The sequence below is a fragment of the Heliangelus exortis genome, chromosome 2, assembly GCF_036169615.1.
Source record: "Heliangelus exortis chromosome 2, bHelExo1.hap1, whole genome shotgun sequence".
Classification (NCBI taxonomy): Eukaryota; Metazoa; Chordata; class Aves; order Apodiformes; family Trochilidae; genus Heliangelus; species Heliangelus exortis.
In genome coordinates this window covers 1192065-1204756 of record NC_092423.1, presented here as the reverse complement: position 1 = coordinate 1204756, position 12692 = coordinate 1192065, and the positions used below count along the sequence as shown (strand labels likewise).

Sequence of the window (12692 nt, the reverse complement as noted above, 5' to 3'; positions counted from 1 at the left end):
CCCTCCTGCCTTCCAGCTGATCCACACTCCCCCCTGCTTAGTGTCATCTGCAAATTTGCTGATGATGGACTCCACCCAAAGGAGGACTTTGCTGCACTAATCTGCTCCTCCACCTCCTCAGTCTGCTCCCTCTTTCCCCCAGATGCCTCCTCAGCCTGCAGGTACCAAGATGAAGGTGTCAGCAATGCTCCTCTGATGATCTGCTGCTTGGGTCAGCTCTTCTCCAAGTCCCAAGCCTGGGAGAGGGAACAGAGACAGCCTGGAAATATCTCTGGGTGGGATGAGCCATCTTCTGAGTGTCCAACCTCTCCACCCTTCACTGGATGTGTACAAATCCTCAGACTGCCTGCTGGTGGGATGACCACCAGGAGAAGGTTGTTTTCTCTCCTCAGGGATGTTCCACCACTCTGAATCCCTCTCCAAACCACAGCTCTCAGAACAGCACACACAGCAATGCTCCAGCCAGCCCCAGGCTCAGGTCACCATCCCAAACCTTGAGGAACCATCTCCAAACCCCTTGACACCCAACAAACCAACTGCACTCGAGGGGATCTCTGTGGATTTATTTACCCCCTGACCCAAGGTGGGTTTCACACACTTCACTCCTTCCCATTCCTGCTCCCAGCCCATCCAGCAGACACAATGTTTGCCATGCTGAGCAGCTCCTATCAGCCACATCTTCCCAACAGCCTCACCTGGAGAAGGAATTCCTGCCACTTTGGCTAAAACTGGACCTGCTATTTCCACCTGGGGCAGCAGCACTGTTCCAATGCCCACCAAAACCACCAGGACCCTCCTCCTGTCAAAGGAGCTGCTCCAACCCTCCCCTGCACCAGGGACTCCCTGGATTTCATCCAACAAATCTGGCAAAACCAGGGAGCAGAAGATGCCAGGAACATTCAGCCCTCTCCTTTCAATGGAGAGCACTGCCTGGTTGGAACCACCACCCAAGGTTCTCTGACACCACCATGGTGGGGAGGTGCTGGTGGTCAAAATTTTGGGGTTGAAAGCACAGATTTGTTTTCAGAGAACTTGGCAGAGCTCTCCAAAGAGATCACAACTCTTCCCCCTTTCTTCCTCTGAATTCCACAGAGCAGGGAAAAAAAAAAAACTGCCAGAAGAGCCTCAGCTTTCCCAAGTGTCAGAACCTGGCTGGGTTCCTCAGAACTGTTCAAAAGGAGGAAAAAGAAAATCAGTTTCCACAGAAACTTCCTAAAATATCCCGAGCTACAGAATTTTTGCAGTTCCAGGCAGATTGTCCTGAGGCTCAGTCTCTGGTGTGAACAGACTCCTCCTGCCAATCCCACAGCATTTTGGAATGGAAATCAGAGCCTGGTGGAGCCTGGATTCCCCACAGCAGGACCTACAAAGTCTGATGTTCATGTGCAGAGCAGCACAACCAACTTCTGCTCACCCTGGGAGGATCAGAGAGGACACAAACCCTGTTGAGTCCACCCCCAGCCCATGTCCCTCATCCCCACATCCCCAGGGCTTTCTCTGAAACCCCTCCAGGGATGATGGGGACTCCAGCCCTGCCCTGGGCAGCCTGGGCCAGGCCCTGACAACCCTTTCCAGGGAGAAATTCTTCCCCAGCTCCAACCTAAACCTCCCCTGGCACCACTTGAGTTGTGCCCAAAGTTCCTCTTGTCCCATCCCTTGTTCCTTGGGAGCAGAGCCCAACCCCCCCTGGCTCCAACCTCCTCTCAGGGGGTTGCAGAGAGCCAGAAGGTCTCCCCTCAGCCTCCTCTGCTCCAGGATCAACACCCCCAGGGCGGGCCCTCAGCTGCTCCTCACAACTTCTCCAGACCCTTCTCCATCTTCTCCAGCCCCTCCTCCATGCTCTCCAGACCTTCTCCTTGTGCTCCAGACCCTTCCCCACCTCCATTCCCTTCTCTGCACACTCTCCAGACCCTCAATGTCTCTTTTCTGACCCAGAACTGACCCCAGGATTGGGGGTGCAGCCCCAGCAGTGCCCAGCACAGGGGGACAATAACTCCTTGGCCTGTCCTACCTAGTGGGAAGTTATTCCCATCTCAGACCAGCTCCTTCTTCCCTGTTACAGTCACTTCTTGAGTGCAACAGTTCCCAAACAGAACCCTAATTCCAAAAATATCAGCACCTCCCCTGCTGCCAACCTAGGAGGGGACCAAGGGGCTCAACCACCCTGTAGCCCTCATGTTGAAGCTCCACCAGTTCCTCTGGGCCAGACACTGGTGATGCACTGGTCCAGGATCTCTAAGCATGGATCTGATGTTAAAGTACAGCAGGGAACAACCAGCAGGCTAAGGAAGAAGGAAAAGATCCCCATGGGATCTCCAGGTTGTCCAAAGGGGAAGAGGACTCAGGAAGAGGGTGAATTCCCATGGAGGTGGGAAGAGAAGAAGAGGAGACACAACTGAAGGATGCAGTGAGGACAGAGAAGGACAGGAAGAGACTAAATAAGAGATGAAGCCATGGCAAGACCACCAGAAACCCTAATGAGAAGAGACCAACACCCAAGTGGGTGATCCAGCCCATAATGAGTGGGCACATGGCTGCTGCTGCTGCAGACAGAGGACAAGGACTTGCTATAAAAGAACCTCAAAAGATGTGCTCATGTCAGTGAGAACACAAGCAGGGAGTTTCTTCCCTTCCCCAGGGAGTGAGGCAGCACCAGGACATCATTCAGGGAGGGAGAGCTTACGATGGGAGATCTTTGGCAGCTCTGAGCCCCCAGCCCTTCTTCTCAGTGAGGATCACTTCCACATCTGCATGTTGCTTCTTCTGGAAACGCCTGTTGGAGCAGTAGTCACCATTTGGGCACCTGGATGAACTGGGGGAAAAAAAATGGAAAGGATCAGTTGGCAGCAGGACCACAGAGAAGGACACAAAGGGTGAGGATGAGGGGGGAAAAAAAAAACCCATAGCAAAGAACCATAAGGAATTCAGTGTAAAAAAACTTCAAATGCTGTTTTGCTATAAAAAGCACAACCATCTGACTGGCAATGTGCAAATGCCAAGGATTTATTTATGGAATGAAGATAAAAAAAATCTTTGGAATGTACTTTGCTGTACTTCAACGTCCTACAATCCAAATGGGCTGAACTGGTCCCTTCTCCATGTGTTTTTTTATGGGTTTTCCCCCCCCAAAATATCTCCCACCCCTCTACATCTGCCACCTGGGCTCCTGCCAGATAATTCCTTTCCTTCCACCCTGCCTGGTAACAATCCTCATGCCACAGGGTGAGCCCCATGAAGTGTCCTGTCCCTGGCTTCCCCCTTTCTCCTTGCTCCTTCCAGGAGATGAGCCATAACCTGGTGAGGCTCTGGGGGCAGGAGATGCAAAAGGAGAAATGAGAAGAAACAAGGATCTCCAGGAGAGCTTCATTTGCACTTCTGACTCCCTCCAACATTGCTTCTGATGGACTGAGAGTTAAGGCTGAGGAGCAGAAGGCTCCAAAATACTGTAGAAGGTTTTAACAAAAGCTTGGTAAGGTCCAGCCTCCTGCAGAAGATCTAAGGTCAGACAAATCATGGAATGCTTTGGGTTGGAAGGGACCTTAAAGCTCATCCAGTCCCAACCCCCTGCCATGGTCAGGGACCCCTCCCCCAGCCCAGGGGGCTCCAAACCCCATCCAACCTTCAACACTGCCAGGGATGGGGCAGCCACAGCTTCCTTGGGCAACCTGGGCCAGTAGGACACTCCACACCAGGCAGTGAGAGCATTCAGACAGCTCAGTGCCACCACAGAATTCCTTTAGGGAATCTCTTGTCCAAGCCATCTCTTGGACACCACCACCCAGCTTTGAGAGCTCATGGAATCACAGAATCATTTTGTTTGGCAACACTTTTGAATGTTTCCAAACCCCACCCCATGTCCCTCATCCCCACATCCCCAGGGGTTGCTCTGAAACCCCTCCAGGGATGATGGGGACTCCAGCCCTGCCCTGGGCAGCCTGGGCCAGGCCCTGACAACCCTTTCCAGGGAGAAATTCTTCCCCAGCTCCAACCTAAACCTCCCCTGGCACCACTTGGGGACATTTCCCCTGGAGCCCCACGTACCACTCGATCATGAGCAGCCGGTTCAGACAATCTTCTCCACAAGCAACCTCCCCCTGAGCTCGTTCCTCCTTGGAGAGGGGAGGACATTCACACAGCATTCTCTTGATATCCCGGTGAGATTTGTTCTTCTTCCTGGTGAAGACAATCAGAGAGACACAGCTCAGACAGCACCCAGGCACAGAGAGTTCTCCTCAGTCTTTCCCAGCTGTTAGTTGGAGGGAATGAAATTATTCTCTAGGAAGTGGGAATATGGATTAATTACTTTTGGACAACTTTTGGAATCAAGTTCATGAGGACACTGGTTTGAGGGGGAGGTGGTGACTTTCTGATCACAGAAGATGACATCTCAGAAAGACATCCCAGGATATTTAACCTTTTTTTTCCTTCTCCTCCACGTCCACATTCTCATTTTATTTCCAGCACAGATGTGTGCACCTCCAGCCAGAGGAAAGACCAAAACTCCTTTTCTCAGAGAATAAACCCAACTTCCAGAAAATTCAGTCCTGATTTATTTCTAGACAGAGGACTTCTCCTCATATCTCACAAGTTTGAAGGTTTCAATGGAAAGGATAAACTTTGATTGGCTCTGGTGAACATTTGCATCATGTCACATATAACATGACCCAGAGATCTCCAAAGATCCCTTCCACCTCAGCTCTTCCCTAATTTTAGAAGCTCACCATGAGCTGGGAGTGTCCTCATAAAGCTCAGAAGATCAACCCCAGGCTGGGAGGCACCAAGAGGAGCATGGCCAGCAGGTCAGGAGAGGGGATTCTGCCCCTCTGCCAGACCCCCCCTCAAATCCTGCTCCCAGCTCTTGTGTCCCCACCAGAAGAAGGACACAGAGCTGTTGGAACCAGTCCAGAGGAGGCCCCAGAGATGCTCCAGGGAATGGAGCAGCTCTGCTCCCAGGAGAGGCTGAGGAGCTGGGATGTTCAAAAATATTGAATAGTTAAGGTTGGAAGAGACCTCCAAGATGATCAAGTCCAACCATCAACCCAACCATGCCCACTAACACATGTCCTGAAAATCCTGCAAGGTGACCAAGGGTATAAACAAAACATCCTCCCATCTTCCACCTCTTCTCATCACTGGGGCCTGCCCAGGCCCATCTGGGGTTTCCTGTTTGGGAGAAAAGACCTGGGATGGATTAAAACTCTGCCAAATGTTGGGAATGTGACATTCCTCCTTCCAAACGATGATGATTTGGCCATTAAGACATTATCAGAGAAACAAATCTAACTTAAAATCTAAAACTGTCAGGGGTTAAAAAAAGAAAAAAGGGTAGAAAATCAGTTACCTTTCTGTCAAGTACACGTTTTCCTCGATGAGATCAAAGTAACAGGGCATCTTGCCTTGCTTGGCAAACTCCTTCCAGCGCTGGGGGTCCCTGAAGTCATCCATGATGCACAACCGCCCCACCATGGAGGAGTCCTGGGGTGCCAACTCCACCTGATCTCCCTCAGCTTTCACCTTCTTCTTCTCCCTGGAGTCCACGTCGCTCTCGGAGTCGCTCTCCAACTCCGGGCGTCTCTTTTTGGGCGGGCCCCGTTCTTTGGCGTCGTTCTTTTCCGTAACCTTCACCTCCTCTTTCTTCTCCCCCCCGGGCACCGGTTCCTTGGTGGAATTGCTGCTGATCTCGTGGGCTTGCACCGAGCCTTCTTCTTTCTGCTCGGGCACTTGGTGTTTGTCAGAGGGGCTGGGGAAAGGAGGCTTGCACTCAGCATCCCAACGGTCGTCCTCTTCGTACTCCTCGTGGTCCTCCGTTAGAGAATCTGGGACTTGCCCTTGGATTCGTTCGTAATTAACTGTGGAAGCTCTGGTGGCCACCCTCGAGTCCCAGTAGCCATTGCCTTGCCAGTAGCCCTGCGAGCCGGCGTAGGCTCCCGAGCCCGGCTGGTAAACGTAGCCTGAGTAGACCCCAAAGCTGCTGTCTGGCTGCTGGTAGGTGCTACTGGGCTTCTCTGTTTGGGTAAAGTCCCAGTTCACACCACCCGGCTCCTCCGGTGCATGAAAACCATCCAACCTGGAGAAGTCCCCCAGGTCAGACTGGTTGAGCCCACCCTTCCCTTGCCAACTGTCTGGCTTGGAAGAACTCGTCTGGTTTCGGGTATTTTCGGCGCTCTCAAAGCTCTCTGGTAGACAGAAGGGTTGCTCCTCTGGTCGGCCCATTGGTCTGCTGACAGACACCAGCTCCTTCAGCAGGATCCTCTCATCTGGGTTGGGTTTGCCGTGGGAGTCTGCAGCCAGGTCTGCCTGACTGGTGCTGTCAACGCCGTCGCTCTGAGGTTGGCACAGATCCGGCCGCAGCTCCTCCATCTCCTTCCTGCTGAGCTCTGTGGAGGTTGCCAACCCCTTCTCCATGCCCCGAGGAGAACACCTGCTCTCCACCTGAGAGCCACCTTTACTCTCCATCCTCTCTTCATAGTAGGGTCTGCTGGGCTCGGGTCTCTCATCATCCCAGTGGTCGGAGAAGCGGCGGTTGCCTTGGCTGCTCCGCGAGGAGCCGGGGCTGCTCTCTTCCAGAGCGATGGTTGAGTTCTTTGGGACAACCACCACGGATTGGAGCCTTTTCCGTGGCGTGACGTCATCAGAATCCGAGTCTTCTGTGTCGCTGTCATCGCTGCCCCTCTCGCTGTCACTTTCCCCCGTGTCGGAGTAATCGTCGTGGCCCACGGGAACGACCTCGGCGTTGCCGCTGCTGTCACACGTCAGGGCTTGGGTCACGGTCTCCGTTTCTTCTGCCGTCACGACGACGTCGCAGGAGGGAAACAAAGTGTCTGGAAAAGCTGAAGCCACCGAGGGCTCCTCTCCCTCATCCTTCTCAGCCAACGTGATGGGACACTGAACTCCCTCATCATCCGGCCCGACTTCCTCGGTGGAAACGGCACTTTCTTCCACGACCTCCCTGTCGCGGTGCTCCGGCGGCACTTCCGAAGAGTAGGAATGTTCATCTTTGAACGTTGGCTTGCCTTTTGCCAAACCGAGAGGGAGGTGCTGAGTATCCAACTCCACCATCTCTTCAGCTTCCGAATGCTGCAGCGGCTCCCGGTGTCCATCTGGCGGCGGCACGTCCCATTTGGAAGAGACGCTTCCCTCCGGCACGGGATGGTCTGACCTGAGACTTGGGGAAGAGCCATCTTGGGAGGGATCTATGCTCGAGCTCTCCACTCCACTCTCCCCAACCTTCGGGGAAGGATGACCATGCCCATGCTCATCCTCCTCACAGGCAGCCCTGGCGTGGTGATCCTCCGCGCTCTCGTAACCGCACGTAACCGTCTGCGGCTCCACCTGCACGTCCAAGAAAGTCTCGGCTGTGAGTTTGACATCTGCTGGTTCTGCTTCGATTTCAACTTCTGAATGGTACAAAGCAGGGAGGGCCTCGTCCGAAACGTAGCAAAAATCTGGTTCTGGTTCTTTGGTTTGCTCACAGGGAGCTGCCTGATCCTCCAGCTGGTTAAGTGCAGTTTCAGTATGATCTACATTCACGACGGGCGAAGGGGTGGCTTCCTCTTGCTCCTGGGGGACCACTTGCCCACACAGACTGTTGCACTGGCTGGACTGGACCCCAGAATCATCCAGCTCTTGCTCCTGAGACTCGGAAGTGCTCTCAAACCCATGAGATGGCAACGGATCCACTGGACTCTCCTTCACGACAGGCGACGCTTCGGATTGCTGCGGGCCGTCGTCAGAAGACGCGGCGACGTCCTCCACTTTGGAGGCACTGGAAGTTGCCAGAACATCAGCCCGAGCCTCCGGGGACCCGTTTACACTCAGCTCCACGGGGAGACCCGTTCCTAAGTGATCCTGTTGAAGCTTTGAGAAGGTTTCCTGCTCCCTAACGCTGTCGTGGCATTCGTTTCCTGCAAGTTCCTCGGGCTTGGAGGGAGCAAAACCCGCGTTGGACTCGTCTGCCTTTCGGAAAGGGGGCGAATCCTTGGACTGCCCTAACGGAGAAAGTGTCTTTTCCCTTTCAAACACGGGGGCAACGGAGACCCTGAGCTCGTTGCTCTTTAGACAAGAGGTCTCTAAATCTAGAGAATTAGACTGCTGCTTTACTTCTTCGCTCGATTCTGTACAACAGAAAGAACTCTTAAATTTATCGGGCTTTGGCGCGGGGGTCTTGGAAGGGGTGGACTTATAACGGGAGGAATTCACATTACTGTCAGGCTTATTATGGGATGTCCCCTTTCGATAGCCTAGCTCGTCAAGGGGAGAGCACCTTTTGGTTACTTCACTTTCTGAAGTCCTTTTTGAATCTCTATCCGCTTTCGACGAAGACCTCCCCCTCCTCTCCGCCTCAGCGTGAGACGACTCCACTTTGTCCCTCTCCGACTTGGAGTAAGAACTCCTGGAGTCTCTGTAGGAGGAGGAGTGGGAGGACGTACGCCTCGAGTCGCTCGATCTGGAATGTGTCCTCCTGTACTCGTCCTCCGAGTCCGAGCTCTCCCGCGCCCTGCTGTCCGCGTACGACCGGGAGTATCTCGACCTCTCCCGGTACGGGGAGCTCCGGTGGTACCGGCGCTCCGATTCATAGTAATGAGAGCGTTCCGACCTGGAGTAGGAAGAGCTGGTCCGGGAGCTCCGATCGGATCGGGACCGGGAATGGGAGCGGCTCCGCCTCCTCTCTCTGTCTGAGCGCGAGCGGGAGGAGGAGGAGGAGGAGTACCGCGAATCCCTCTCCGATTTCGAGTAGCTCGAGTACTTCTCATCCCTGTCCGACCTGGAGCGCGAGGAGGACTTCCCCGCTTCCTCGCCTCGGAATGAGGCGGAGCTTCGTCGGGAATCCTTCTCCTTTTCCGTGCTGGATATCTTCAGCTCGTGTGACCGCTGGCTGGAGGAGGTCCTCACCGAATCTTCGTCGGACTCGGAGCCCAGCAGCGCGCCGTCGGACTGGGAGAACTTCCTCTTGGACCCCTGCCTGCGGGAGCAGAGGGCAGCAGCCTTCGAGCCGTCGGAAACCTCCTCCTCTTTCCCAATATGGGAATCTTCCTTCTGCGGAGTCATTTCCGTCCGCTCGGAGGCGTTGGGAGCCGCCCGCTCTTCCCAGCCGCGCGACGCCGCGGCCTGCTCCGAAGCCTCCTTGGATACCGCGGGGCACGGCTCCTTCCAAGCGGGGACTTCGGCTTCCACGGGTGGGGACGGCAACAGCGCGGACATCAAGGGTGCCGGGAGCTGTGGCACAGCCGCTGCAGGAACCGGCACGGGGGCCGCCGGGGGAGGGGGAGGCGGGGGAGGCGGCGTTGAGAGAAATTCGGCGGCCGACGGCGGCGGTTCTGTCAGCGGTGCCGCGGGCGGCGGGAGGAGCGGAGCCGCTGCGGGCGGTTTTGCCGTGACATTAAGTAAATGTTTTTTGAAATGGATCTTCCCCAGTTCTACCTTGGGTTTGGGAGGCGAAGACTCCTCGGCTGAACCAGCGGCGTCCCCCGGGTCCGTTTTGCTTTTGGGGTTAAAGTCAGTCGGAAGGGGCACTGCCGGGGAGTTCTGAGTTTCATTTTGTTTCTCATTCCCCAGAGCGGTGAGGAATCTATTGGGTAAGGTTTTCTTGGTTAAACTAAAGCTGAAAGACACCTTTTGCCTCCCTTGCTCCTCAAGGTTAACCTTGGTTTTGGTGCCTTTGGGCAAAAAACGGCTGGAAGCAACACCTTTGAAGACTGGGCCTTTGATAAACCCAGCTTTCTGCACGGTTTCAGGCTTGCCCTGGGGAAGAAAAAGGAAATTAAGTTAGAGGAATTGGGGTATTTTCAGGGGGTTCGTTTTACTCGACAGGCACACTGGGAAGTTTTCTTTTACCTGGTGAATTTTTGGTGACCACAAACCAGGAATGGACACCTTGGGGTGGAGGTTGGGACAGCAGAGCCACGCTGCCTCCCACACCCAGTTCTCTCTCAAACAAGATCAACTCACTGTTCACTTCCAGTTTGGAACAAAAATTTGGAGCATTTCAGTTTGGGCTGAGGCTTCTGAACTGACCAAACTGAAAGTCCTTTTTTCATTAATTGTCCTTTTTTTTAAAAGAGGCAGGGTTCAACATACAAAGTTAACTGAAGGGACAGCACAGCTTTCTTTGTGTGGTTTCTGTGGTCCCAGGCTACCAAACTTCCTGAATTTTTAAGCTTCAGGTGCCTTTGTTTTCACATCCAAGGAGACCACCACACTTGGATGGATCTGGTTTCAGAACAAATCAGATTACCAAGAACCACAGAGGTTGTTTCACACCCTGGCAGCCGTTGGTAATTCCTAAAGAAGTTTCTTGGCTTGGGTGTAGTCTTGACAACCTCCAAGAATTCCCATTCATGACTCTGTCTCCAGAACAACCTTCAGAGGTCTCTTCCAATTCATTCTATGAAGAACTCCACATGCATCTTTGCTGTCTCCTGCCCAGCACCTCACTCACCACCTTGCAGTGAGGACCCTGCTAGCACCAAATCCATTTGGTTTTGATGCTGATGAGCCAAAAAGTCATCCCCCTCTTGGACCCTGAGAGCTCAGGATCTCCCCCAAAAGCTGCTGTGCTGAACCCCAGGCTTTGAAAACTGAGCAAGTTCAGAGCCACAAAGCTCCTTCACCATGGGAACCTCTTACCTTAACGGGATGAATTTACCCAAGCTTGAAATTATCAATTTTCAAAGCATAAAGAGCCATCTATTCACCTGTCCTGCCATATCTCTCAACTATTTTTAAGCCCAGGTCTCACCTACCCCTAAAGCTGGACATTGTGGCAGGGTGGTAAAAGGGTTTTGTTGGCCACAGCTTTTATCAACCCAAACTGCATTGGAGTTTGACTCCATTTACTCCATTTTTGACTCCATTTTAGCAGCAGCAAACCCATCCAGAGCTGGGTTTTACTCCAGTCACTGCTGCCTGAACACACCTCTGGCAGCAGCAGGGCTCCCCTGCAAGCCACAGTGAATTATTACATACTTTTGTTATCCTTTAACCTTTGCAAAACAAAGCAGAGCTGCTCAGGCTAAAGGCACCAGAGTAAATTATTAAATAAGACACTGGTGGTAGAATGGAAACTCCATCCTGTTCCATTCCCACCCCCAGGACATCACCTATCCAAAAAGATCCTCAAAAAGCTGAAATACAGCAGGTTTTGCTCTCAGTTGTGAAAACCACGTTGTGATCTTGACTACCCAACCCAGCACCATGAGCATTTCATTGTCATTAGCTGCATTCTGGAAAAAAAAAAAATAGGTACACAAAAAAATGAAAGTACTCCTTTGAAATGGGTGTTATTTCTACAGGGGCCATTTTCTGGGGGCTGCAAAACAAATGCCATGGCTAAAATGACCCTCAGGGACCTTGAAAAAAAAAAAAAAAGGATTTCCACACTTCTTGCCCAGCTCCTCTCTCCACGACTGCCTCCCAACCATCTCCAGAAAGTCATGCTGAAAATACTGTCTCTGTCCTCCAAAAAATCCACAAATCAGAAGGGATCTGGTGACTGACACACAAGCATATAAAAAATAATTCATGGAAGAACAAAGGACAAAATCAAGTGTCCAGCCCCTCTGGTAGGAGCCTTTATGTTCTGCATGCTACTGAGACCACCCTCCTATAGGGTGCTGGGCTCAGCCTCCTGAAGAACAAGGGAATATTATTTTTTGGGTGTGCTGGGTCAATTGTCATCCCCACATGACCATAAATCCCCACCTTTTTATCCCAGACTGTGTGTAGGTCTTGGGACAAGAGCAGAATAAGAGGAGCAGGTTCCTATCTCCAACCCCACCCTGATGCCAAGGGGAAGGAGCCTCCACAAATCTGAATCCAAATTCTTCTGAGCGACTGGATTCACCTGTTACACTAATTATATATTAAATATATGTGTTTAAAAATAATAATTAGCACCCTGCACCAGCGTTCCAAGAGCTTTCTTCCATGCTAGAACTTCTGTGGAGTTATTTTGGTTGCCAAACTCCCACTATGGAAACGTGCCAATGTTTTTGATCAAAATCTTCCCAACTTCCAGAGATGAAAGGTGAGAGCTCACAGGTGAATAAGGGGTTTGGATACATCCCCCTTGAGACAAAACACAGGACCTGAAGGCTAAAGAAAAAAAAAAAAGAGGAGCTGCAAAGCTTCTGCTCCTCCCCTTTTCATTCTATTCAGCAGAGATGACACATTGCAGAACAAATGTTTCACCCTCACGTGCTCACCCTTCCAGGGATTATTTTTTTCTTTCTTAAATAACACCAAGTTTAACAAAACATGCCCTCAATCATTAGCAAAACAGACTCCACAGGTGGCTTTTGAAATTTAATAGGTAGCAATTACTGGTGTGAGCTCTCTAGTAGGAGTTCTCCTTCCTTTCATGTTTTACAGAGAAGGAACCTTCCCCAAAACCTTGCCGTGGGTGTTCTGCAGAAAGCAAAAGGGGGGCAGAAGCTCCCTCTGCCTCTGAAGGAAAGAGAGGAGGTGGTTGAAACATCAGTGCTCCTGCAGCTCTCCAGTCCAGGGAGGACACTCAGGATGTTCACCACCACACCCAGAGCAGATCCAGCACCAAAAATTATTATCCTGTACCCTGGGATTTTATAAATTCCTCCAGTCCCTCCAATTTTCCTCCTTTCCACTTAAAACTCACAAGAGCCAGCTCTAGCAACATTAATTTTTCATAAATAAAACATCTTCTGGTGGTGCAGAAA

General features: G+C 52.1%; 1 protein-coding gene across 1 annotated transcript in view; it reads right to left on the bottom strand.

The window, feature by feature from the left end:
• Positions 1–12692, bottom strand: part of SETD2 (SET domain containing 2, histone lysine methyltransferase) — a 72355-nt gene that overhangs the window by 43977 nt on the left and 15686 nt on the right. Inside the window, exons 3-5 of the mRNA XM_071734502.1 lie at positions 5342–9741; positions 4042–4173; positions 2684–2812 (exon numbers count right to left, since the gene is read on the bottom strand). Of these exons, the coding sequence (XP_071590603.1) occupies positions 2684–2812; positions 4042–4173; positions 5342–9741 (4661 nt within the window). The remainder of the gene's footprint in view (positions 1–2683; positions 2813–4041; positions 4174–5341; positions 9742–12692) is intronic.